The sequence below is a fragment of the Lagopus muta genome, chromosome 26, assembly GCF_023343835.1.
Source record: "Lagopus muta isolate bLagMut1 chromosome 26, bLagMut1 primary, whole genome shotgun sequence".
NCBI lineage: Eukaryota > Metazoa > Chordata > Aves > Galliformes > Phasianidae > Lagopus > Lagopus muta.
In genome coordinates this window covers 1,446,823-1,472,316 of record NC_064458.1, presented here as the reverse complement: position 1 = coordinate 1,472,316, position 25,494 = coordinate 1,446,823, and the positions used below count along the sequence as shown (strand labels likewise).

The window sequence follows — 25,494 nt, the reverse complement described above, 5'->3', positions numbered from 1 at the left end:
TCTCTGCTAACCACGCACCCGCCCTGCTCCCATTTCCCTCCGCTGCTCTCCTGGGGCTTGAGAGCTGCTCAGCAGTTTGGGAAGCGCTCCCAGCTCCTGCCTGCTCCAGGTCTGCCAGCAGTCGCCGATTCCCGAAGGGCCCTCTCCAGTTTTCACTTCCTGTGTAACACTCCCTGCGAGCAGCTCTGCTGCCGCTGCAGCCGGAGGAGGGAGCGAGGAAGTCGGGCACCCACGGGAGGAGCCGGGGCTGAGGCCGTGCCCGCGGGTCGTTCCTTGGGGACCCACCCTGGGAGCACCGCGGGGGAACGGAGCGCTGCAGCCCGGGCAGCCTTCGGCAACACGGGGCGGGCAGAAAAGGGACAAGCGAAAGCAAAACCCAACGCTCACACATCCGAAATAAAGCCGCAAGCAGATGCCGCGGGGCAGCAGGAACGCGCATCCCAACTTCGGGGCCGTGAGACCGGGAACGCCGCGCGACGCTGCGCAGCTCCAGGCTGTGCCCACTGGAGCAGGGCCGGGGCTCTCCCGCTCGCAGTCACGCAGCGCAGCTCGCACCGGGCTGCGCCACCGCCCCGGGCCGCCCCGCCGTCCCCGCAGCGCCCGGCGCCGGAGCGGCTCCCGGCCGATCCCCCGCGGAGCCCCGACGTTCCCGGCAGGCGGCAGCGGAACGCCCCTCCGGGCGGCGCGGCCCCGGCGCACCTTGAGCGGGGGGAGGACGGGGACTCTTATTGTGACACGGCCCTCCTGGCCGCCCGCCGGCCCCGGTGCCACGGCGGGGGCTGCCCGGGGCGGCCGCTCGCACCACCCCCACCCCGGCGAGGGCCCCGCGCGGGGCCGGGGCGCCGCCGGCCCCGAAGAGGAGGAAGCGGGCACGGCGAAAAGCCCGCACCAACTTTACGAAGCCGCCGCGCCGCCGGCCGCCCTCCGAGCGCCGAACAAAGCCGAACCCCGGGGCGGCGGAGCCCCGCGCTCGGGCCGAGCGCCGCGGGACCCCGCGCCGCCCCCGGCCCGGCCCGCCCCCGCCGCTCCTCCCGCAGACAATGCGCCCGACGAGAACTTTTCGCTCGGGCACTTACAGCCGCGCCGCGTCCCGCCGCTCCCCGCCGCCGCTCCCCCGCTCCGCTCCGCGCCGCCCTTTCCTCCTCTTCCCCCGCGTCGCCGCGGGCTCTCCCCGGTGCGGGCTGTCGGCCGCGGCTCCCCCGTGCCAAATAATGCGCTTCTCACACATGGAGTCGCGGCGTCACTCGGCGGAGCATGCGCGCGGCGGGGCCCGGAGCGCGGCGGGGCCGGGAGGAGCGGCGGCAGCGCGGCCCCGCGCCGCTTCCGGGCAATGGTGGAGCAGGTCTGTGACCCGGGGCGCCATTGGCCGGAGGGGTCGCGGCACATGGCAGGCGGGCGGCGATTGGCTGCGGCGCGGGCTGGGGGCGCCGCGCTGCGGCCGCCCGGGGCCACGTGGAGCGGCGGGGGCTGCTGGCGGCGGCCCCGCGGCATTGTTCGGAGCCGCCGGGGGGGGTCCCGGACCGCGGGGAAGGGCTGCGAGCGGCGCTCGGCGGCACCGCGCGGGGACGGCAGGCGGCGGGGCTCGGAGCTGCCGCGTGCTCGCGGTCGAGAACCTCGGGGCGGCTCCCGCCGCTCCGCTGGGGCACCGGAGCGGGAGGACGGCGCGGGGCGAGCCGGGGCTCGGGGCTGAGACTCGGAGAGCGGCGCCCGTCCGTCCGCCTCCCGATAGGAGACTCTCAGTCCTCCTACGGACTTTCCGCGGTCGGGCTCACGGAGCTCCGGCACCGCTGGCCGGGTGTCGGGGCTGCGTTCAGCTCGCGCTTCGGCCCGGCCCGGTCTGCGCCTCCCAACGCGAACGTATCCCGTTCCCCGGCTCCAGCAGCTCGGGCTAAGTTGAGCAGCGCTGTGGGCGCTCCCTCCTCTCTACAAGGACGAGGCTTCGGGCTCCGGTGCATATTTCTGGCACCTTTCCTTACATCTAGCTGAAGGGTGCGGGTAGGGAGGGCTGGGAAGGGGGCTGGGTGCTGGGGGGTCACTCCAAAAACCCCTGTGCCCATGCCTGTGCTCCCTGTCAGCACCTTTTCAGGCCTGATGCTTATGGAAAGCAACTAAGGGGCAGAACAAGCAGAATTTGGATGACTTAATTCTGAGGCCAAAGAACAGCCTGGAAGTCCCAACAAGAGATGAGGTCCCTGCCCTATCTCTCATTAACATCCCGTATTCAAGCACAGCAGAGCTCAGACCAGCAGTGCTGCCTCATCTCAGGGCCGGCACCGGTCCCCAATGCACCCAATGCCTCTTTCCCATACAAACGACTGCCCTCCCTCTGGGAGGGTGCAGGTGCAGCACCAGGAAGGCCTCTTCATTAAAGAGACACCAGCCAGGTGCAGCAGCGTGCTAATTACTTAACGAAGGCGCGAGCTGGTGTTGTTGCAATGAGAATCCAGTGGGTCTATCAGCAGAGAAACCCCAAGGCCACCTCTAAAAGTAACCACAGCACAGCTTTATGGCTGGAGTAATGCATCCGAGGCTGCAGGTTCTAGGAAATCTCAAGCAATTACCTAAACAAGGTAATTAGTGAATCTATCAGGCTCTGAAAGAGTCAGCCTGGATGTGCCACAAATACATCCTTCATGCTCAGAAAAAAACAACAAAGTTGGCCTTCTGTGGGTCCAACCGACATCTGAACAGCACACAAACAGCACTGAGCTCCACGTGAGATGGAGCAGCCCAGCCTGGCACTGCACTGCAATTCAGCCACAGCCCTCCCTGCTGGGAGCAGCCCCAGTGCTGCTCAGCTCAGTGCCAGCACTGCTCCAGGCTGGGGATTCCCCCTTTTGGGGCTCTGAAATCTCCGGCTGGGTGCTATGGGTGCTGTGCATCACCACGCAGCACTTCTATTAAAATAGGCGCTGTTGGATTATGAACATCACTGGATTTTAATCTGAATCAAATACTCCATTCAAATGAAAATCCAATGGTTCGGAGTTAGAGAAGCCATTTATGTAAGCCAACAGCGGCGCTTCCACACATCTTTGCAGCACCAAGGAGCTGATTTTACTACGAGGGCAGAATTTGATACTGGGATGAGTCCAAAAGGAAGGCATCAATTCCAGGCAAAACTCACAGGAATGGAAGAGGAGATGAAACTTTTCCTGCCTTTATGGGGCCGTTCCCTCACTGCCCGTGTCGGGGTGCTGCTGAAGCACTGTGTCGGGTGCTGCACGGCTGATGCACTGCAGGCCTCCATCACCGTTACACACCTGCGTGTAGATTTGAGTTGACGCAACCAGGACGTGGGGCTGATGAAGAACAAGAAGTAAAACTCACAAAAGGTTGGGAAGAGTCGCCCATCTCCTTACAGGCAGCCATGCAGGGTGCATGGCAACATGGGAGCGTGGAGTGCAGAACAGGCTGAGCGGGTTTTGGGGCTCAGCTCTGCTGTGCACAGCCCTGCCAGCACTGCGCAGCCGTCTGATGGCCGCAGGATCCCGCAGCTGCAGCCTGCACTGAGCTCTGCTCCATATCCCGTCACAGCAGGAGCTCGCAGAGCTGTTTCTGGTTAGGAGTTTGTAAGCAACTCACCGTGTCCTTAAAGAGTTAAAGGAGAAAAGAAGGATCAAACTGTAAGCAGTGCTAGAAATCGCAGGAACACAATTTTAAGATGGCTTATGCTAAGAATGAAAGGAATTCCATAGACTCTGGACCAAGAAAACTCCTTTGACTTCTTTTCTGCTGCAACTCTGTTCCTGCACGGCTGCTTGGGGCAGCGGCTCAGGGATACGGCGAGGTGGCACACAGGTGTGTAATGTGATGGAGCACATCAGCCCTGCAGCACCCAACACACACAGCTCCGATACGGGCAGTGAGGGGAACGGATCCATAAAGACAGGAAAACTCATCTTTTCTGCAACTGAGAGAAAAAGTAAAGATCAGGGAGTCGTTCAGGGAACGGGAAAGCAGCGGATATGCAAAGAGCGCGGGGCTGGAGATGGAGCGATGGCAGGAGCCCTAACAGCACCTCCTGGGTGGGAGGGGATCGACGAGCAGCTCTGCTCCAATTCAACAAGCTTCACGGACTATCGATTTTTGCTCAGAAATGGGAAGAGAACAAAGTCTGCCCGGCCCGGCTCTCGTTTAAAGGCCGGGCTGAGCACACGGGGCTGCCAGGCAGCGCAGCCCAGACACGGTGCTGGTCGGCACGCAGTGACTCAGCCCTGCAGGGCCATCGCGGAGGGCCGGCTGTAAACAGGCACCTCTCGCGTGTTTACTGACCGCCGTCACGTGGCTCATCAGAACTTGACCCCGATTAACAGATGAATTAACGAGTTGCAGAAAACTCGGCAGTGTTCCCGCACCTCTTGGCTTCCCACGGGCTCCAGTGCTGTGTGAAGCAGGACCCAAAACACAGCTAAAGCGAGAAGGACCCCCAGCTGCTCTTCCTGCTGATGCTACCAAGCCCTCTGTGCTCACAGGAACGTTTCATCCCCAGGCCGCCCCATGGGGAGCGCAGTTTGGTCTTTACCACCCTCCAAATTAGATTTAACGGGGGGAAATCTAAGTGTGGCCTCAATAACGAATGGCTTTCACCGGTTCTGGAAGAGACCCAGTCTCTCCGAGCGCTGTTTGCAGCTCTCCTTTCGCCTTTCATCCTCGAGGGGACCGTGCTGGTGGCCGAAATGGTTAACTGCTGCAGGAGATAAGGAGCAGAGCGACAGCTGCACAGGGCTGCAGATGCCACGATTACAACTTGGCCTCTCCTGGGGCTGTGCCTGCACAGGGCTGCGTTGCTGACTGCAGGAACTGCACCAAAGATGCTCCCGATTCGATCCTGGCAGCCACATTGAGCTGCTTGGCTGAGCTCTCCATCTGCGAGGCTTCAACGTGAAACTGGAATAGTTGAGAAGTATTTTTAAGCGGGATTTGTGTTTATCCAGCAAAGCATCCTGGAAATGGTGGGATGTGGCGATTCCAGGGGGTGAATGTGATTAATCCATCCCACTAATTGGGTTGGAACACACTGCCCAGCCAGGGCTGAGCCATCGGCACGCTGAGCACTCGCACTCTTTGCTGGCAGGGCCTGGGCTGTTTGTATAGGTGAGGTTCCAGCACAGCCCCTCCACACAACTCCATCACGCTGATGGAAAGCCAGAGGTGTCAGAAGGCACAGGAAGGTTCTGCTGCTCAAAATGAGGCTGAGTGGACACTCAGTGCCGCACGCCGCATGCTGCAGGCCTCTGCGTCTTCAGGAGGATTATCTGAGCCTTACGCCATGTTTACTGTAAGCGTTTATCAACGTTGTTCCTTCTGGTAATGTTTATTATCAGCACGCAGAGAACACCAGCCTGGTCCCCCGGCTCCAGGAGGGCACTCTCTTCCCCCACAGAGCTGTAGCAGCTCACACCCGTAACCTGCTTTCCTGCTGAAAAGCAAGGCGCATCAATTAGATTCATTCTAAATTTAGGATTGATGAGTTCGGTCATTACTGGTCTGATTTATCCAGGCAGATTTCAAGGGAAAGGTATTCATAAAGCAGCCGCCGCTTGCTGAGAGCACACCAAGCCCTCAGCTAGAAGCACACGAGAATCAGTTAGGGAAGAAGAGAACACTGGATCGTGTCGACAGATGTTGGTAAAACATCTTCCAGGCTGAAATTTGTCCTGGACAGCAAAGCCAAGCGCTCCTACAGAGCAAAGACAGCGGGGCCACCAGCAAAGCCCATCAGCTGCACATCAGCCTGCTGCACGAAGAGATGCACTCAGTGCCCACAGCACCCTGAGCTCCACTGCATAACCTCACGTTTGGTCAATAAGTGCAAAGAAGGACAGCCCAATTCTTATCATCGGGCTCCCAAGAGATTTGACATCCTTGGCATTGTGTCCTAAGAGGAAGGAAATTTCTCACTTCCCCAGCTATTTCAGTTATATAAATCAATTGTTGAAGGGTAGCTGAACCGGTCTGCACATAGGAAGCCAGGCCGCTGCCCGGGGCTGTTACACATGGGCAACACCAAGATGTGGCCCCTGGGTCCCTCGGCACCATCACCAACACCGCCCCCCCCTCCACCATCGGTCGCCTCCTATGAGCCACCTCAGGTCGCTCCGTGAGCATCAAGCTACCGGTTTGCAATGCCAGGCAACCCAAAGGCAAACACTGCAGGTATGCTGGTGCCTCACCTGGTCACTAACGCCTTAATTACCTGCAGCGAGGACTGATGAGGCAACAGAATCGAAGTGTGAACGTTGTACAATGGAGCTGCAGTAAGGACAGGGCAACTCGCACACGGCAATGGTGCATCCATGGGTCCAGCCATGCTGCGGCCGTTCCTGTCCCCCCCAAAGCTGAATTTGAACTCTCCTGACCAAAAAAGACCCGAAGTTTGTTCTCCTGTGATTGAGATGGATTTGGTTGGTGTGATTTGGTTCCGTAAAACAGAGCACCTGTTACCCTGTGACTCTCTATGGCAGTTGGCCCTGCAGTGTGCACGCAACACCCGCTGCCTGTGGCGTTCAAACCAGGGCAAAAAGCAGCATTAGTAAGGCTTCCAAAACCATCCACACTGCAGAAAAGGGAACCGATCAGCACAGGGGCACCCTTTAGTGTCCCCTCGTTGCTCCTTGGCTGCAGCTCTCATTGGTATTTTCGGCTGCAGGCCAAAATTGTGAAAGCGGACACTACATCAGCCCAGCAAGATGATGGAACCCCAATGCCCTGCATGGAGGGAGGGCACGAGCTGCAGGCTGGGGGGAAGCGCTTCTCAAAGAGGTGTTCTTCCAAGCAGGAGCACTGGGGGTATTTCACACCATGGCAGATACTGCAGAACCCTGCACACCAAGAGGCGTGAGCAGCCCGCAGGATCTGAGAGCTGGGCAGTTCTAATTTGCTGCTCCATGCTGGCCTGAGCAGTAGGAAAGCTTCAAGTCCTTCTTCCACAGCATCAGGATACCACTAGGAAACACCCTCCTCCATAAACAGAGCAAATCTCCACTACTGCTTTTACTCCTCCTCCCCGCTTTGGGAAATGGCAGCAATGCACTGCCGGGTTCTGCGGGCTCAGCGGACTCCCCAGCTTCACACCGAAGGTATCAGAGCCAAAAGCATCAAACTCTCTTTGGCCCAAACAGCTGAACTCCATCGAGATGAGAGCCATCCATTCACAGCTAAACCCAGCCAGGGCTTTTTCTCCTTCTTGCTGCGCTAAGGTTGACACCGTGGTTCTGCCTCTCATGCACTTGAAGCACTCAGTCTGTCACGATGGGAACTGGGCAATTAACTTGGGATGAAAGCTACTTCACAATCTTCGAGGAGCTCTCAAAAGTTAGAACGCTTGTTTCAAAGAAGGAAAAATAAAGCACACAAGCTGCTTTTTGTCTTTTCCTGGTCCCCAACTCGCTGCTTGCAGACAATCTGCCTCCCGCGCAGCGCTCCGGGATCGCTCACAGCACTGAGATGGGATGGAGGCACAGGGCAGCACCTCGGGGCCGTTCTGTCTGCCTGCTCACATCGCCGGGCTGCTCCCTGTGAGCTTCAGCCACTGCCTGAACTCAATAAACTCCCAGAAAAGCCTTCAGAAAAAAGTGATCAGAGTGAGATGAGGAGAGCTCAGCCTGCAAGCTCAATCTAAAGGCAGATTGCTGTGAGAAATTCATCTTCTCTCGGCAAACTTTCTGCTTGCTGCACTCTGGAAGAGAGCTGCAGTCCTTCACACGGTTTTCTCGTGCTCCGTGCTGAACTCATTCAAACAAACGTCAGCAATGCCGGGTTCCCGACTCGTTCAGCCGTTACATTTCAGTGTCCTATTCAGGTGAAGCAGAAAGCAGAGCGTTCCTTTGCCTTACAGCCCTTCATCGGCAACGCGCTGCCAAGAGCCCGCATCGCATCGCATCGCCGCTCTCCTCGTTCTCAGCCCGGCTTTTCCATCGCGGACAGGAGAGAAAAGTTACGAGGAAAGCTGCGGATCGATGAGGAATCGCGTTCCGAGCGGCACACGGCAGGCCGGGGAGGGGGAGGTGCGCGAAAGGTGGCAGAGCACAGACAGGACACAACTTTATTCGGAACCGCGTTCGCTTCGCTTACGAACCCAACGGCCCCCAGCGCGGAGCGGCGGCACCGCCGGGAGGAGAAGCGCGCGGTGGGAGCGGGCGGGGATCGCGGCGCGTTTCGCACCGCACCGCGCTGGCAGCGGCCCCGCACGCACCTCCATCTTAGGATCTTCGGTCCCGCGGCGGCTGCGGCCCATCTGCCCCCCCCCCCAGCCCCTCCCCCACGCGGCGTTCTGCTCGCTCTCCCCCCCACCCCAACTTGCTCCCCCTTCCCCCCCCCCACCCCCCAGGCACTCTGCGCTGCCGCCCCTCCCCCCGCTGCCCTCCCTTCCCCTCCCCCCCTCCGCTGCCGTCGCCCATCGCGGGGCGGCCGTTCCCGCGGGCAGCTCCCGGGATGCGGCCGGGCATTGCAGGCACCCCCCCAACCAACCCCCCCCCAACCCCCCGCACCACGCGCGGCTCTGCCTTCAATTTTTTTTTTTTTTTTTTTAATGTGACCCCCCCCCCTCCCCACCGGCTGTTCGGGTGGCGGTGCCCCCCCCGCCCCATCATTATCGTTCAACCACGGCTCTCAGGGCCGCCCTCCCCCCAGCGCCCCTCACAGCCCCATTGCACCCCCTTCTCCCCCCCCTCCCCCCCCCCTCCCCTCCCCGACCCGTTCCCCTCAGACCCCTCTGGGCGCCCCCCCGGGACCCCCCCCCCTCTCTCCCCGTCCCCTCAGGCTGGGGGGTTCCGCCGCTGTCACGCACTTCCTCACCCCCTCGGAGCCGCCTCTCCTCCTCAGCGGGGCCCGGGCCGGACTGGGGCCGTGGGGGGAGGGGAGGCGGCTCCCTCAGGTGGCCACTGACAGGAGGCGGGCGGGGGAGGGGGCTGCGCGCGCAGGGGACCGCCTCGCGCCGGGTTCCCTCCCGCCCTCTCCCCCCCCCTTCGCCATTTCCCCCCCCCCCGGAGGAGCGGGACTCCCGGGGTGGCGCGCGCGCCACCAACCGTCACCTCCTCGGGACGCCTTTCCCGCCCACCCCGGTTGCTAGGCAGATTTGGACAAACTTGAAGTTTCGCCCCGCCCTCTGTTCCCTTCGCCCCGCCCCTCCGCCCGGGAGGCGGAGTGTTGGTTTTAGCCTTTTTTTTTTTTTTTTTTTTTTTTTTTTTTTTTCTCAAGAGAAGATTGACGGCTGCGCTGCCCAATGAGAAGTCGCGGTGGCCAATCCCTCCAGCCAATCGTGGCCACAACCCGCCTTCGGCCGGCCCCCCCAATGCGAAGCCGCGAGGAATGAGGCGGGGCGATTTTATGATCGAAAGGCATGCTGACCAATAAGCTTCAAACGACGCGCGCGAGTGGGCAACCGGCAGCCAATGCGCGGGGAAGGGGCGGGGCCTGGCCGCGAGGCGCGGGGTGGAGCCGCCCCCGAGGCCGGCTGAGGTGAGGCGCTGCCCGCGGGGAGGAGCCGCGCCGCCGCCCTTCTCCGCCCGCGCAGCGCCGCCTGGGGCCCGCGATAGGGCCGGCCGCCCCCGGCTCCCCGCCCTGCCCCGGCGGCGGGCCCCGGTGAGTCATCCCGCTTCCTCCCGCGATGTAGGTCGGGGTGCGCGGGCACCGCCGGGCTCTCCGCCACGCCTCCGGTTTTAACCCTTCTGCTCCGCGGGTCGGGGCCGCCCGGCTTCGGCCGCCGTCCGAGGGGCGGTCCGGGAACCGCCGGGATCGCGCGGATCGGTCGCAGCGCCGCACCGAACGCCGCGCTCCGGGCAGCGCCAGGATCGAACAGACGTTCGCAATGAACGCAGCGTTCCGTAACTCTTTTGTTTGAAAACCTGAAGTTTTACGTTTTGCCATAAAATCGCTCCCTTCCAGCCGTCTCACAGCCCCGTTCCGGCGGTCCGGAGCTGCAGGTGCTGCTGGGGCTGCCGCATCTCCCGAAGGAACGCCTCGATCTTCGTTCACCTCCCTGACAGCCGAAGCAGAGATCTGAAATCTCCATCGGTGACTTTTCCCGAGGCCGTTTGGGTCAAAGTTTCACGAAGCGAGCGGCTGCTTGGAACAAAACCTATTTGGTGTGATGTGAAGGGCTGGAGGAGCGGCTTTGGAAAGGGACCATATGGCAAAAGGTCCGAAATGTTGCTTCAAAGTTTCACTGCAGATGGATCAGCTCTAAATTTCAGATAGAAGTGTGAAAAAAATGCCTGCCTGAACTGCTCCGGTTCTGGGCTAGAGAGGCGGAAAGCACTTTTAAAGCAGATCCCGTTTGTGATGATCAAACTTGATATCCTCCCTGAGTGCACAGCTTCTGGCTTAGACCAAATTAAGAAATAACAACCCCAGCTGTTCCACCAGAAGCCTTGTTGTAACCCTGACATCTGCCAGCTTCCAGCAGTCCCTGCAATTTCCTGGCCACATCAGCCTTCAGCAGCGTGCAGAGGTGAGCAGTCAGGTCCCCCATCAGGTAATTCCGGTTCTCCTTCCAGGGCAGCAGCTCAGGTACAGCTGCAAGGCAGCCCAGGTCCTGGCAGGGCGATGGGAAGGGCCCTCTTTGGGCAGCACTGCCTGCAGATGGGCTGAAGGAATCAGTATTCCACCAACTGCTAGAAGAAAATTAAACTTTATTTAAAAATTCTTCTAACGTAGAAAACGAGAGGAAACAAAGGCAAAAACGAATGCCCCCGGTTCCGTCTCATTACAGGAGTTACTGTATGTACAGCTTCAGAAAGGAGCACTGGCAGAAGGTACACATCCTACTTATGGAGCACTACAAACACTTAACAATACCTTGTACAAACCTGACGTAACATTGAAAGGTTCACTGCAGGAAACAATTAAATACAGTCGCTCAGACAGACAGTAGAAGAGCACAGACTGATGGCATTTCATCCCGAATCCTCCGTGTTCCAGGCAGCCTCGACCACCCTCCATCAGTCCCCACTGCTTCGGTGAGAAACTGCTGCGTCCCGAAGGACTGGGATCCGCGTGGGCTGGAGCTCAGCGACACAGAGAGGGAAAACAACCAAACCCTTTCTATCGCAGTTCGGCTTGCTGGCAAACGTGGAAAGCTGAATAAAAATCAAAGCAGTGAAGCAATGTTGTGCTGCGCCTGTAGGCGGCGTCACAGCTGAAGGCCCTGCTCGTTTAGCAGTGTACATTTTTGCACGTGTGGGACAACAGAGAAAGCTCGTGAGTTTTCTTTCTCTGTTTTTGAATTCCCTATCCCCAAAATGAATTTGATTTCACATGCACGCAGGCCTTCCTGATACCCATTCTGTAGGAAATGGCAAACACTGTTCTTCAGACTGCGTTCTCTATACATATATAAGTTTTTACACTATCTACAAAACAGTGATTAGATGTTTCTGTTTAAGTTCGTGCTACTCATTTAAAAATACCAGAGAAAAACTGTACAGTTTCCTAAATTACATCTTTAAAAGAATAATTCTTTTTTTTTTTTTAGAAGTTCATAAAAGACTTCGTGTTTGCTTTTATAGAGAATTAAATGATCGGACAAGAAAGATTAGAAATACATTGTTCAAATGGAGTCAGACAGACCGAGCAATTAACAGAACGTTGTTTGTAAACTGTAAACTTCTGGTTTTCTGTTCAGCTTTACATCCGCATCCAAAAATTAGGAAGAACTTCAGTCTCGAGGTCCTTGTTTTAATCTCTGCTACATACAAAAGATACTGAAAAGCACAAACTATTAAATAATTTAATATACAAGCGTAGTTAAAAAGCACTGTACATTGTAACAAATGTACACTTGAATTTCAGAGATAGAAAATCACCGAGCTATTTCCAAATTTACACGACTTCCGATAGTGTGCGATGGGGAAAGGCCGAGGGCGGCTCTGCGGGCAGCAGCTCAACCGCTGCACCTGAGTCCCGCTGCATGCGAAGCAAAGCTGCCGTGTCACGGCCTGGGATCCCACCTCCATCCCACCTCCTGCCTCCTGCCGTGACAAATTGAGCCGCCGCACGCAGGCAGCGCTTCTGCTGAGGACCCGAGCGTGCCGACATCAGATGCGAGCAGACGGCCGCTGCCTCCGGGCCTCCGTTCCCTCCTGGGAACATCAGCAGGGATTTGAGCTGTGAGCAGTTTGGTTCGTGTGACGAGGAGCCAGAAATCGCAGTCCTCAGCGACGCAGCTCCCCGAGGAAGGTGAGGGCAGGAGATGCAGCTCCTGTGTGGCACCGGGGGACCTTTTCTGCTGCAAAATCTTCTTCTCGACTTCAGCCTGAACCACGGCTCGCTACAGTTGGGGTAATTTCTTAAATATTGCCTTATAGAAGCAGCACTTCTCTGGCCGACTTTTAAAGCCACTTATTGCAGTTGCCATGGGCGTCTTATCAGGTTAAGCAACAGCCTCAGATTGGGTGGCAGAGTGAAAACAAAGAGTTTGTATCATCCGAACGGGACAGTGGGAAATGCTAGAGCACTGAGTGCTGACTTGCACAGCTGCGGCCGTTCCTCACACCTCACAGGAGCTGAGCTTCAGGTGGACGGCAGCCAGGGAACACTCCATCCCAACCAACAGCATGGCGAGAGCAGCAGCTTCCATCAGCGCAGACCCTCCCTGTGTCTGATGCATCCCTGCAGCTCACAAACCTCACGGCCTTCCTTCTTCTTGGAGTTTTTAGGGAATAAAATAGACTTCAAAATAGCACTGAACTTCCTTCTGCAACCCCTTACAGCGATACTGAGGACATGTTTTGCCTACTGGAGATTTGACGAGGCCTAAAACACAGCTTCTGCAGGATCTGAATCTGAAAACGGGATCTGAATCTGCCCTGCACGTCCAGTAGGATGAGCATAAAACCCCACTGAGGGGATGAGGATGTGTCCCTTTTATGCCATTCAGTGGTTAAAACCAAAGGGTTTGAATTACAAAACGTGTCTGCGTTTGCTGTTGCTTGATAGGGGTTTTCCAATAGGAGGACCATTAGAGACAGGGTTCAGTCTTCCTTGAGGGGTCAAACACTTTCTCTCTCCAAAAAAAGCACACAGACCTACCAAAGGAACTCAGCTAACAGATTCCTTTCCCTTTCCCTTTTTCAACTGGGTGATAAATATGCAGAGCTACCAGGAGAGGAAAAGAAAAAACCCTACCTTTATCTGACCCTTGGAACCCTGTAAGGTTACACTGCACTGCAGCAGCCTGGCACAGCTCCATAGGATTGACAGCTTCTGTACTGTTTCCTACTGAAGGAATTTGGGCCACGCTTATCCTGCTTCAGGACAGCTACAGAGGCACGGGGAGACCAAGGAGCTCAAAAAAGGGAGATAAAACAGAGGGGCTAACACAGAAATACTTTTTTTGCCAAGCACAACCCTCTTGCTTCTATGGGAACTGGCTTCAACCACCTCGCTGAGCTGAACCCTCACTGGTAGAAATCGTTAAGGCACACACACTGCCTTGCCTTGGTGAGGCTGCAGGATGCTAAAAGCTGGGCCAAAATGAGAAGAAATCTCCTCCTCTGGTACAAATCGCTACAAAACAGCGGAGGTGAGGGAGCTGCAGTTCTGGTTCTGCCTCACCAGCAGTGCAGGGACACGGAAGGGAGACCCTGATGGGGACAGCGGTGGCACAGACTGACACACACTGACAGCCCCAGGCCGTGGGATGTGCAGCTCTGCTCCTGCCAAGGAAGTGAGAGCTGCATCCCTCCGCCCTCAGCGCTGCAAGGCGGCTCGCGAGAACCAAGCGTCGAACTTTAGGGCACCTACAGCCAGTCAGCATTGAATCCCGTTGTTCCCAGGAGCAGAAGGGCACAGAAGATGTTAAAACTGGCATGCATTGTAACTCAGGGGAGGTTTGAGCACTTACAGCTGGCATTCCGAACTGTGCAAGTCCTCTCAACTCTCTGTGACAAATTAAAAACCCAAGTCTAACAGCTTAAGGAACGAGCGTCCTTTGGACTAAACCTTACTTCTCAGTAAGAGGAAAACAGATTAAAACCAGTAGGTATATACACTCTAGCTGTATATTCACACACGTTATGTAAAAGTAGCTCAAAATGCCCTTCTCACTTTGCAAGTCTATGAAATGTATGTTGTCTTTATGCAGTTTCCTACAAGGCCCTCGCTAGAAGAGGAATTTGCTGCCTTTTCTTTGAAGAAAAGATTTTGCAATGAGTTTTTCTCCTTTTTTTTTTTTTTGGCTTTTTTTTTGTTTGTTTCTTTGTTGGTTTGTTTCTTATTAAACACACTGTCCTGATTGTGTTTCACAGGAGACTGGCCAGGCTGGTGGTGGGTCCGTTCTGTGCCTGGAACTGTACGGGAGGTGGTCCGTCTGTCCACTGCAAGATAACAAACAGCATGAAAACCCTCCAGCCACCACCTGGGAAGGGGAGGAGCAGCAGCAAGGCCAGAGGAAGGAGCTGCCCACACACATGGAGGTCATCAATGATTTCATGACAAGCTGAGCGTCAGGTTGGACTCGGTCACACACATGGAGCAGGGGAAACTGTGGCTTGCACGAATGACAGACCTCAATTCAGATGCTTCTGAGCCCATTCTACACTGCAGCTGTAGGGTTTCCAGAGTGAATAAAAGCCTCTGGTTCTCACCCGTTTCATGCTTTCCTCTCAAATTTATCAAAATCTCCTGAAATAGGCAGATTTCATGGGTTTTAATCCTCCTCCACCTCCACATTTTTAATCTAGCATGGATTACGCATAAGCCAGCAATGGCAAACAAAGTCAGCAGAGCACAGAGCTCAGGGGGACAGGCTGTGGGCATCACCAACCTGGGCTGCACAGCACACCATCCCTCTGCAGCCAAAGCAATTGGCTTCTTCCTGGCAAAAGCCTTTTTTTCCTCCCACAAAGGGAATGTTAGGAAAAGATGTCAGGTTTCCTCGCCTCCCAAATTCCCAACCCCAAATGGAGGTTATTTCAGTCTAAAAGGATGGACTGTCTTTCACCCTTGCTGAATTGCAGCATAAGAGAGCACTTTGGTATTTGTGAACAACGTGAAAAGTGAGAAGTCCAAAATAGGAACCCCTTAAGGTAGCAGCCAAACATCAAACGTCATTAGCTGGAAATTCAGATTTATGGATAAAGGTGAAAACCCACAAACACTGAAATTATATCAATAGAAACCATTCTTAGAGCAGTACTCAAAGCATTCCCCAGAAGAAGGGGATCTGAACATTAAAATGAAACCTGAGAATACATTAATTTTCTTTCCAAAGTAGCAGCTCTCACCCAAACGAAGTGGCTACCTGCTACAAAAGGCATTGAAAGAAAGTTCTGGAGTGCCAACAAAACCACTGGAGGAAACAAAGACCTCACAGGGATATCAAAGGAAAGCAAAGCACGTTGCCCTGCCTCAACAGCGCTCATAACCAGGAGATGAAGATTGCTTACCGTGATTAAATTGTGTTCTGGAAGACTGCAGGCTTCAATGTGGTCCTGGAGGAGCTGCTGGGAGAAGTTCTGATGCATCTGTGCTGCCTCGTGTGCATCCATTGCGTTTCCACAGGCTTTGTTCAGGTCTGCAGGACAAGAGCTTCATTTACTCCCTGAGAACCACTGTTCAGACTTCTGTGTGACACGAGTCTTCCCTTACAGTAATGAATGAATGATTTAAACTGCCAAGACATCAAGGCCACCCCGCTCAGAACAGGCAGGGGCAATGAAGAACCCGAGCCCTTCCTCCTTCCAACAGGCCTGGCAGCACACAGGATTCGATGTTATTTCAGTTTCCAATCATTCAAATAACACTAATTGGACGAGGAGGAAAGCGCCTCCTTACCCACACTCTCACTCTGTGATCTGGCACCATCTAGTGGGAACGAGGGCTGGTTTGGAGCACGCACCTCACAGCAGCACTTGAGTTATTCTCCCTCCTCGTTGCCCTTTGCTTTCAGGCCCTCACAGCCTGCTGCTCTGCCCATCCCCAATGCAGGTCCTACTGTCTCCTGTGTTTGCTCAGCCAGATTTCAGACTGGTAACACACCAAGTGTTGCAATGTTAGCTAACAGGGTTAAGAAGCATAGAGGCGAGGGCTGAGACACACAGCTCCTGTTGGTGAACAAGTGCTGGCATTCCACTGCTCCTGATGGAGCATCTCTTCTTCAAAAGAGAATCTAGCAGTTCTATGGGAAAGCTCTTAAAAAACCAAAGCAGAATGGGAATGGTGCCTCCGTGACAGGAGCAGCAATGGCTGAACAAGGGGCAGCCTTTCATCTACAGCAGATTCATCATCATTGCTGGCACGTTTCGTATGTCAGCCACCACTTGGAAACGAGTTATTTCCATTGCCTGGAAGCAGTTTTGCAGCACAGGCAGTAGCAAAGCAGAACATAAGCCTGGCCCAGTGCTTGGTTTACAGCACCATCCTTGCACCAAACACGACAGCTTAATGGAAACTGAAAGTGCGGGGTGAGTTCTTGGAAAAGGGGCAGAGTTACTGCTTTATTTTCTAGTGAAAGCAAATCAATTGCAGCATTAATGCTGACAGTCTGCCAAGAAGCTGGTCAATATCTGAACAAAGCATCCTGGGGCCCATGTAAGTCAGATTAAACAATATTTATGTATGAGTGATACAGCAGCCTCCTGTATTTATTAAGGCCCCCACGTAGAAGCAAAGCTTAATAAAATGTTTACTACAGCAAGAGCTGCAGTCAGAGCAAAGCGACAACAGCATGGATGCTGCCTGGCTGTGCTTCCCATGCAGTCACAGCATTCTGCACAGCCAGGCACCCAGTCTGCATGATGAGCATCTCCACACTGACCCCAGAGAGCAGCAACAGATCTTTGCCATTTCTAAACATGTTTTCCTCACTCACCTCTCAGCAGAGCTGAAGACCACAGCTGCACAGACATATCCGGGATCTTGCTTGCAAGCTGCATGGCTGGCACTACCATATTATTACTTTCCTGGTGAAGAGCAGACATCAACATCAAAGAAGTATTTTTTCCCCTAGCAAATATGTAATATATTGAAGAGAGGCTGAATTTGAGACTGAAATTTTGCCTAATTTAATTGCTAGCTAGCAAGCTGAAATCTTAACGGGACAATAACCCAAACATCATCTAAAGCTGTCTGGAGTTTTGCTGTGTCCTAGGAATGATGTCGTCTGTCCTGTGCAAGATAACAGAAATATTTCACACATTCTGGCATATGATGAGAATTCAGAAGAGCTCGCGCCCACAATTCCTCCCAAACCATCCCACTGCATGACACCCCTTGTCCTTCATTCTGTTCTTTTGTTTCCCCTGAGTGATTTCAGGCATCTCTACAACAGGAGTCAAACACTGCTGCTCTGTTAAAGAGTTGTTCAGCGTGCACCAATGGTGTCATGTCCTGCCAGCTCCCAGTGGGGCAGCTCCATACAAACACTCCTAAACACAACTCGAGGAAGCGCCCCGATTTGGCAAATCAATGCTCAGACACCCGGTAGCAGCAGACACACGAAGGCTCACCCTGTGATTCCCTAACACGTAGAATATATGGCCCAGGAGCACCAGGGAACATGCTGTCAATCGATTCAAATCTTCTGCATTTGACATTTTCAGCGTCTCTCGCAAAAACCTCCTGCCAACACACAGCACAACACGAAGCGTTGAACCAAAATCTGCTTTCCCTGAGGTTTTTAAGAAATGTCATTAAGAACCCAATGAACCCCATCAGCAAATAGGAGCACCCAGGAATAACTGCGTGCTGCAGGTGACTTTAAAGCCCAAAACGCTCCGTTCCCAACCTCACCTCTCATTTAGCAACAAGGATTTGAACACATCCCCCTTTGAAAAGCCTTTCTTTCAGATGGGCCACTGCAGAACACCGCACAAGTGTTTCTCAGAGCAAAAGGGATGTAAAACAGTCTTTGCCTCAAGCGAAACAGGAGGCTGGCTAAACCCACAGGGAACCCAGGAGGTTGGAAAGCAAAGCCTCCGGGTTCTCATGCTGAGTTTAAATCCTGATCTGGCTTTTCCTCCTCCCCACCTTCCAGGCGCAGCGCTTCGTACTCACTTTGCCTCGTTGTATCTTCCTTGGAAGAAGGAGAACAGACCTCGGATATAGAAAGCTGCTGCTCGAAGGCAGTGGGAGCTACAAACAAAGCAGAACGTTGACACTGAGGGACTGCAGTGACAAACAGCACAGGCACGTTGTGAGGGATTGAGCCCCATAACCAAACCTCTGCACAAAACGTTTAACACACAGCCAGAGCTTCTACCTTGAAAAGAAGAGGATTATTCTGTTTTCTTTGAATAAAGCCCGATACAAAGCCAGTATTACCATCATCAGTGCAACATCAGCACAGTTTCTGGAACTCTCACCTCACAGGAAAATTGTGGTCTGGATTTATCCTTTCCAATAAGCTGTAAAGCTACAAAGTGAGAGGGGAAAAAAGACAATCAGTGCTTCTGACACACAGCTGATGGTTTAGACAGCAAGAATCTGACACAAGGTGCACCTCGCATCAGAACGTTCAAGTCACTACAAACACACTGAAAATGTCCATTCTGGTCCTAGAATCGAGTTTTATACAAGAGATGACCTTTGAAACGTCATAAAAATTACTATAAACTGTTCATGCTTCCTCAGAAAATCCTTAGCTGTCATTTAACTCAACTGCTCCAGACCCAAATGCTGCCTCAGATTTGTTTGTTAGTCCAAACCAGGAAGGAACCATGCAGAAAAGGGAAACTTGTGCAGAGCTGCAGGCAGGCTGCAGTGAGCGCTCACCTCCTGGTGCCGGTTGCCTTCCCTGATGTACACACTGGCCAAGTTTGTCACAATGAATGCCCACAGCTCCTGGTGTGTAGTGAGCTAAAACAAAGCACAGCCAAAATACTTCAGTGCCCAGCCCAGAATTACTTCAACCCATCTTTAATACACACAAAAAGAAAGAAAACGCTCAGATTTGATGCCTGATTTTTTTAGCGACCAACAAATTCTCCTGTCCTGAACCCTGGTCAGCAGAGGAAAATCTGAACTAATGCAATTAATACAGTCTTCAGACTTTCGGCCTCACCTATCTGGTGCCCCACACAATCACAAGCCCAGCCACCACATTGTGAGAAGAAAAACCTTACCCTCAGTGCTGTAGTAAACTGTGCTTCTGCATTGTCCATGCAATTAACAGAAATGCAGTAGAGCCCCTGTAGAAGACATGATGTTGTTAAGGTAACAGCAAGTTGTTCCAAGCCCAGAATGCCAAGAAGGCAAGCATGGCCAGAAATCAGCATATCTGGCTGAAAAAAGGCTCTTAATTTCTTACAACTTTCAAACAGCAATGCTGCTCCTATTTGTCCCCACACCCAGTTCCCACAGCATGCTCTGAGAAACAGGCAGTGCATCTCCTGTGTATTTACACTGCCTACCAGTTCTCATGGCACAGGACACTTTAAAAGGGGATTTTAGACTCTGACAGCAGAGCTGGCTGTGAGTCCCTACAGCAGGACAGGCAAACAGCAAAGCAAACTCCATTGCTCAGCAGGAAATTCTGCTGCCTGCGTCACTGTGACCTCACAGCTGGTGACTGTTCAATGCACGGGCCTCAAAGAGTCACACGTTTCCCTCTCATCACAGACACTTACTAACAGAGTGTGCAGCTGGGCAGCGTGATTAGAAAACAGCCTGGGAGACTGCTGGCAGAGCTGGCAGACTTGTGAGATCTGTTAGGAAAAAAACAACCCATTTCAGACATTCCTCTGTTTTGATGTATGCCCTCAGTGCACCTCACTGCACCGCACACAGCACTCGGTAAGCGACCGCTTCCAGGACCCGGTGCTGCTCTTCAGTGATGGCAGAGGCAGCTGTGCCTTGGGCTGAGGGATGTGCTGCTCTGTGCACGCTCCTCCCACACTCACACACACACAGGAACTGGTTTGGAACGATCTGCTTTGCTGCAGCTCTGCCATACGGTGGCACCACCTGCAAACAAATGCCAGATCTGCTCGGAAATGCTCAGATTCTGTGCTGACCCACAATGGAAAAGCTGGAATCAAACTCTTCCAAAGGGAACGTGCCTGCGAGGAGCACCGAGAGCCCAGCACTGCTCTTTTAGCTGATTTTCCCCCAAACACATTCACGTGAAGGCTGACAACAGAGGCTGAGATGATGCAGCAGCATATCCTATAAATAAGGGGCAGACAGGAATTAAAAATGCTTGGGAGGACAGAAAGAAAGCGCAGTGTACTCCTGCATTAGAGAACTCTGTCCCCCTCCTTTTTTCCCCTTGATTTAAGAGGAAGAAAGGACAGAAAGTCAGAGAGCCTTAAAGACAGAGGAGGAGGAGGACAGGAACACTACGAGGAAATGAAAGGGGAAGAGTTAAGAGCTGCCCTCAGCCCTGAATGGAGGGAGAAGACACCAGGCCATCTGCGACCAGGAAGAAGGGATGACTTCTGGCCACTGCTCAGCACCTGTCAACCCCACCAGCAACTCCGAAGCGTTGGTGAATGAAACAAATTAAGAGCTGGCTAATTACCAAGCGCCATCAGGCCTGACGGCGTTCGTTAGCTTAGCACTGCTGGAACCCCCATCTGAGCCCAAGAATCCTTCTTGAAACACAATCTCACAAGTCATTACTGCACACATCCCCAGCTAAGGAAAAGCTTGAAGCCTGTGTTTACCTCCTGCAACGCTGTGGCTTTGTGTCCTGTGACAAGCCGACACATGATGATGTGTTCCAACAAAATAACTTGGAAAGATGACAAGATAGGACTGCAGTCCAACACTGAAGAGGGAACAAAGGGAATCTGGTAAGTTTAGTTAAGGCAATACGAACAGCCACAGCACACAGAGCCTCCTGCACCCAGCCAGCTCCCTATAGTGCAGGTGGCTCAGCACAAAGAGCTGTTTGTGCAAATTCCAATTTCTGCATTCAGAAAATCAAAGTGAGCACCCAGCACAGTTCTCAGATACAGCAGAAACAGACAGGAAGGCCGTCCCAGCGAGCTGGAAAGGTCTGCTGCTTTCTTTTTTAATTTAAATTAGCAACAAGTAATGGAATCTCACAGCATCAGCCAAATTCTCATCCTTATACTTACTTTTTAGCTTCTCCAGCTGCATGAGTGCTTTGTCTGTGTACTTCTGAGCCTTCTCCAGGTACCCTGCTTGCATGGAATGCATCACTGTCACCTGCCAGGGGACACAGGAAAGATTACAAAACATTTCCTTTGCAGAGGAGAGCTCTGAGCATTCACACAACTCCTCAGGCACTCATTTTAAGCTAAGGCTTTATATCAATTAAGAACAAAATGACATGCAAGAAGTGGGGCAACCAGTTTCAGGAAGGTGAAGTCAAGTTTGCTCTTCTGTTAATAAAAATAAGCCAACAGAAAATCAAACCTTCCCCTAGAATTATCTGGCTTGATATTAATGAAGCTTTATTCCAGCTCCCAGGTTTCTCACACAGTCTTTTCAAACACTGACGTCACTGAAAGCAATTTTCTCACAGATGCTGTGTCAGAATCAAACTGTCAGCGCAATGCAAAGCAGCGCACGCTTTGCAGAATCAATCACTGCTGCTTTCAGACCACTTTTAAGCAATTCCTCATTCATCAGCAATCTGCATGAAGTAAAAAAGAGCTGCTCACCAAGTAGACAAGCACACACATGTGTTCCTTGGGCAGCCAGTGAAAGAGATCCGCAGGGTTGCTGGGCAGAATCTCATCATCGTGTAGCGTGGATATGGTCTGAATGCACTGCTGAAGCTGCTTCAGACACGGCTTCACACTCTTCACCTGCACAAGATGATGCACTTCAGACACAGCTCTGCACCCCACTCACCTGAACGCTCACTGAGCTGAGAAAACCTGCCAAGCAACGAATAATCCACACTCATGAACTCAAGTCAGGCCCAGCTCTCGCAGTCTGCACGCACCTGCCCAGCATCCAGGTAATGTGTGACCTGCAGGACCAAGAAGAACACACGCAACGACTCCTTCTGGATGGGGTTTCCTTGCCAATTTTCAACTATCTGCCCACACAGGGTAAGGAGAGGGTGCACCTCCTGCAGCTTCCGTTCCATCAGGAGGAGCTGTAATTCGAAACACAAATCAATGTTGTGCTTGGCAGTTCAGACTCTCAAAGACCAAAGTCACACTGAAATCCATTCTTTCCAATAAAACTGGACTCAAAGGCCTCTATTTGCAAAAGCAGGTTTTTCATCCTGAATTCCAAGGGTCCCAATAACAATTCACAGAAACCACACATTTGTCATCATTTTAACAGGAAGCAGAGGAACCCATTCACAAGAGCCCTACAGACTTGAGGCTTATTGTGGGCCCATTCAGTTCTGTGCTCACACAAACAGAACACACAGAGCACAGATGATACCCCCAAATAACCAACTGACAGTCAGATAAGTTGCATTCTCTTCTAGCTTGTACCACACCAGTTAAAAATTTAGAAGCCCATCCAACTCACCATTCCCTTGCTTAGCAGAAACAGTGCTCTGAAATGAAACAGAATAAGGTCATAATCCAAAGGAAACACAAGATCCCCCCTAAAACCCCCCCCACATTTAAAAGCCAGATGGCAAGGTCCGATCCCAGCACCAGGAGCCACAAAGCCAACCTCTCAGCTTTGTGCCCTCAGACCATCCCAGCTGCAGTAGCTGCTAAGGTCAAAGCAAGGCTAATGGAAAATCTTTTGCTGATAAAGACAGTAAACAAAGTTCAGTATGGAAAACAACAACAACAAAAAGCCAGGTCTCAGCAGACATCATTGATTTTCACAGGAAAATTAGAGCTGAACAAACTCTCAGATCTAAGAGAGCACTCAGAAATATTGGTTTGCCTGTAAAACCCACGTGGCAACCAGAGCCCACATCTCCAATTTACTCACAGACAGAACAGAAGAGGAGAACGGAGGAGAACAGAGCAGAACAAATCCAAATAAGAACAACCCAAAACATCCCTTGAGAGAAGGACAAAACCACAGCTGGCAGGAACTCACCTGGTATACTCTGACCCCACCACCCGGGCATACTCTGCTCCCACTCCCAAAAGGTCACACGCAGATACCAAATCCTTTTCAAGAGTATGAAGTTGCTGAAATGAAAAGAGGCCAGAAAAGGTCAGCGTTCCTTAATGAGTCTAATAATCCTTTTTTTTTGTAATGTAATTACTTCTGTGTTTTACACGCGATAACTGCTAAACTGACACATTAATTACTTTGTCTCATTCTGGACTCGTCTTCCAGGAGCACTTTGCATTCTCCAGAAAAAGCCTGTGACATTTCAGAAGGAATTTCTCAGCCAGGTTTCATACCTTCAAGCTGCAATTTACTGAGGGTACATGCAGAGCAGGGAGGATCGATTCAGACACAACCAACCTCAGACAGACACACAAGGAATGCTCCCAGGAGGAGGAGCAGAGGGATTCTGCAATGCACGACTCAGGTGATGAGGAAGGGATGGCACAGCCTGCACAGCAGCCCTCCCTCCCTCCAATCTCCCAAATTTCAGATGTTTTCCAGACTCAGGTAGAGAGCCACACAAGGGCAGAAGAACACCACTGAGGCAGTGAGACATGCAGACCCTTGTGGTCAAGCAAAAGCCAGAAAGGAAATACCACACAGAAAAGAAATCAGCAAAGAATGTCAAGCTCCAAGAAAGGATCCCATTCAGAGGCACTGAGAAAAAACATTTAAGCTTCTTGTGAGTACTCAGGCATTAACTCATTGCAAAGCAAACATTTGTCCTTTAATCGATAGGAAAGGCTCTGCTCAGCGTTCCCAAACTACATAAAGGAGCTCAGCAGTTCCTTTTCAAGGAAGTTGGTCTGCTTGTTTAAGTTCATCAGGAAGGGGGGGAAACACAAGTACAGGTGACTTAAGAAGCCATCAAACAGAAACTGCTTGCTAGCCAGCCCTCTTTCACAGAGCACCTCAAAAGAGCAATTAAATCCCTCAAATCTGTCTCTCCACTGATGACTGGAAAAAATAAAGAACCACAACACCTTCATTACGTGAAGGACCTCACAAAGAGGTGTCCAACATCTTTCACATAACACAGTTTTCCAGCCACAGTGCTACACAGAACTCCCAATTAGCAACAGGACGTCACTCACTGCAAGTTGGAAAAGCAGCCTACAGTGCCAGTATGGAGTCTGCTGTGAGATCTGGATGGCCTTGCGTAACAGAGGCTTCGCTGTGTCCACCGAGTTCTGAAACAGAAACACACACCCAAGTCAGCACAAGAGCCAGGCCGGCCTTCTGAACAAGATGCGTTCTGTGCTGATCCTCAACCAAAGTCTCCCAAGTCAGGAAATTTAAAATAGGAAAAGTAACCCAAGTAGGCTTTTAACATCCAAGACCACACAACAATAACTCTGCTCAAAGGCATCAGACTATGCAGCTTCTTTGACGACTGTTCCACTATTCCCAGCACTGTAAGAGAGGCACTCCGGCCCTCTGAGCACCTCGTGTTACAAAAGGTCCACGGCTTTCCCGAGCGGAGGGCACAGAAGCCGATGCAGTATTCCAGGTGGGGCCACACGAGGGCAGAGCAGAGGGGCACAACAACCCCTCCCTCGTCCCGCTGCCACTTCTCCATCGATGCGGGCCAGGATACAGCCGGCAAACCCCTTCGATAACAAACGCACCCCGCACGGAGAGCAAAGGCACAGCAGCAGACGGAGCCCCGTGCCGCCTCCAGCAACACCGCAGCACTCACCTCCTGGCAGTACAGCTCGGACAGCAGGCTGGCTGCCTCGAACTTCACGTCCTCAAACTGCGGGATCTGACAACATCTGAGTTAAGTAAAAACTCAAAGCGGCACCCCCAATCCTTACTGTAACACACGCGTTAAGAAAGCAGCCAGCAGCCGCACGAGGACGTTAAAGAACTCGGGACTCGCTCCCCGTCCCAGCGCCGGGCCTCATCTGGGGCGACTTCAGACGGACACCAAAGGATACCTGCTGCGAGATCAGCCACTGCAAGAGAACACGGCGGTCAGCTCAGCGCTCAGCGCCCAGCGCCCCGCAGCGCCCCGCCCCCCGCGGCCCCCCCGCTCACCGCTTTCTCCAGGTGCCCCCGGGCCTGCTCCCCGTTCCGGGTGTGGTGGTAGAGCACGGAGCCGAGCTGGAGGTGCGTGCGGGCCTCCATGCGGGCCGGGGGCTTGCGGGGCAGCACGGCCTGCAGGCAGTGCACGCACAGCCGGACCTTGGGCGGGCTGGAGGTGCGGAAGTGCTCGGCCAGGCCCAGCAGCGCCAGGTACCACGACTCCCCCCCGCCCCCGGCCGCACCGCCGCCCGACCCCGACCCCGGGCCGGGCCCGGCTCCCCCCGCGCCGCCTCCTCCTCCGCCGCCCGCGCCCCCTCCGCCGCCCCCCGCCTCCCCGGAGCCCGCGGCGCCGCCCGCCGCCGGCTGGGGCTGCTGCTGTGGAGGCGGCTGCTGCTGAGGCGCCGCTCCGCCCGCCGCGCCCGCCGCCACCGCCGCCATCTCAGGGCCGCCGCGACAACACGGGCGGGGGGGGGGGAGGAAGGGGCGGGCCGGGGGGGCGGGAGCGGCGCG

General features: G+C 53.7%; 2 protein-coding genes across 7 annotated transcripts in view; both read right to left on the bottom strand.

The window, feature by feature from the left end:
• The window catches only part of GATAD2A (GATA zinc finger domain containing 2A), a 67,302-nt gene that overhangs the window by 34,151 nt on the left and 7,657 nt on the right, over positions 1-25,494 (bottom strand). For 2 of the 6 annotated variants that reach the window (XM_048927244.1, XM_048927251.1), the window contains exon 1: positions 1,077-1,322. The exons of 1 other annotated variant lie outside the window; for it this stretch is intronic. The gene's annotated coding sequence lies outside the window, so the exon portion shown is untranslated. Of the gene's footprint in view, positions 1-387; positions 510-1,076; positions 1,323-8,791; positions 8,917-25,494 lie in introns of those variants that run through there. 3 more of the 6 variants (XM_048927246.1, XM_048927247.1, XM_048927248.1) reach the window with 3 other exon arrangements.
• Positions 10,462-25,422, bottom strand: MAU2 (MAU2 sister chromatid cohesion factor). Its single transcript, XM_048927243.1, has 19 exons — positions 24,997-25,422; positions 24,897-24,914; positions 24,656-24,721; positions 24,051-24,146; positions 22,936-23,030; positions 22,405-22,432; positions 21,860-22,015; positions 21,573-21,719; positions 21,024-21,114; positions 20,607-20,710; positions 19,569-19,646; positions 19,065-19,130; positions 18,715-18,798; positions 18,306-18,355; positions 17,998-18,075; positions 17,451-17,562; positions 16,814-16,904; positions 15,390-15,517; positions 10,462-14,318 (listed from the first exon to the last, which is right to left on the bottom strand). Exons 1-19 carry the CDS (start codon positions 25,420-25,422, stop codon positions 14,244-14,246), a joined length of 1,989 nt encoding a protein of 662 aa, XP_048783200.1. The 3' UTR covers positions 10,462-14,243.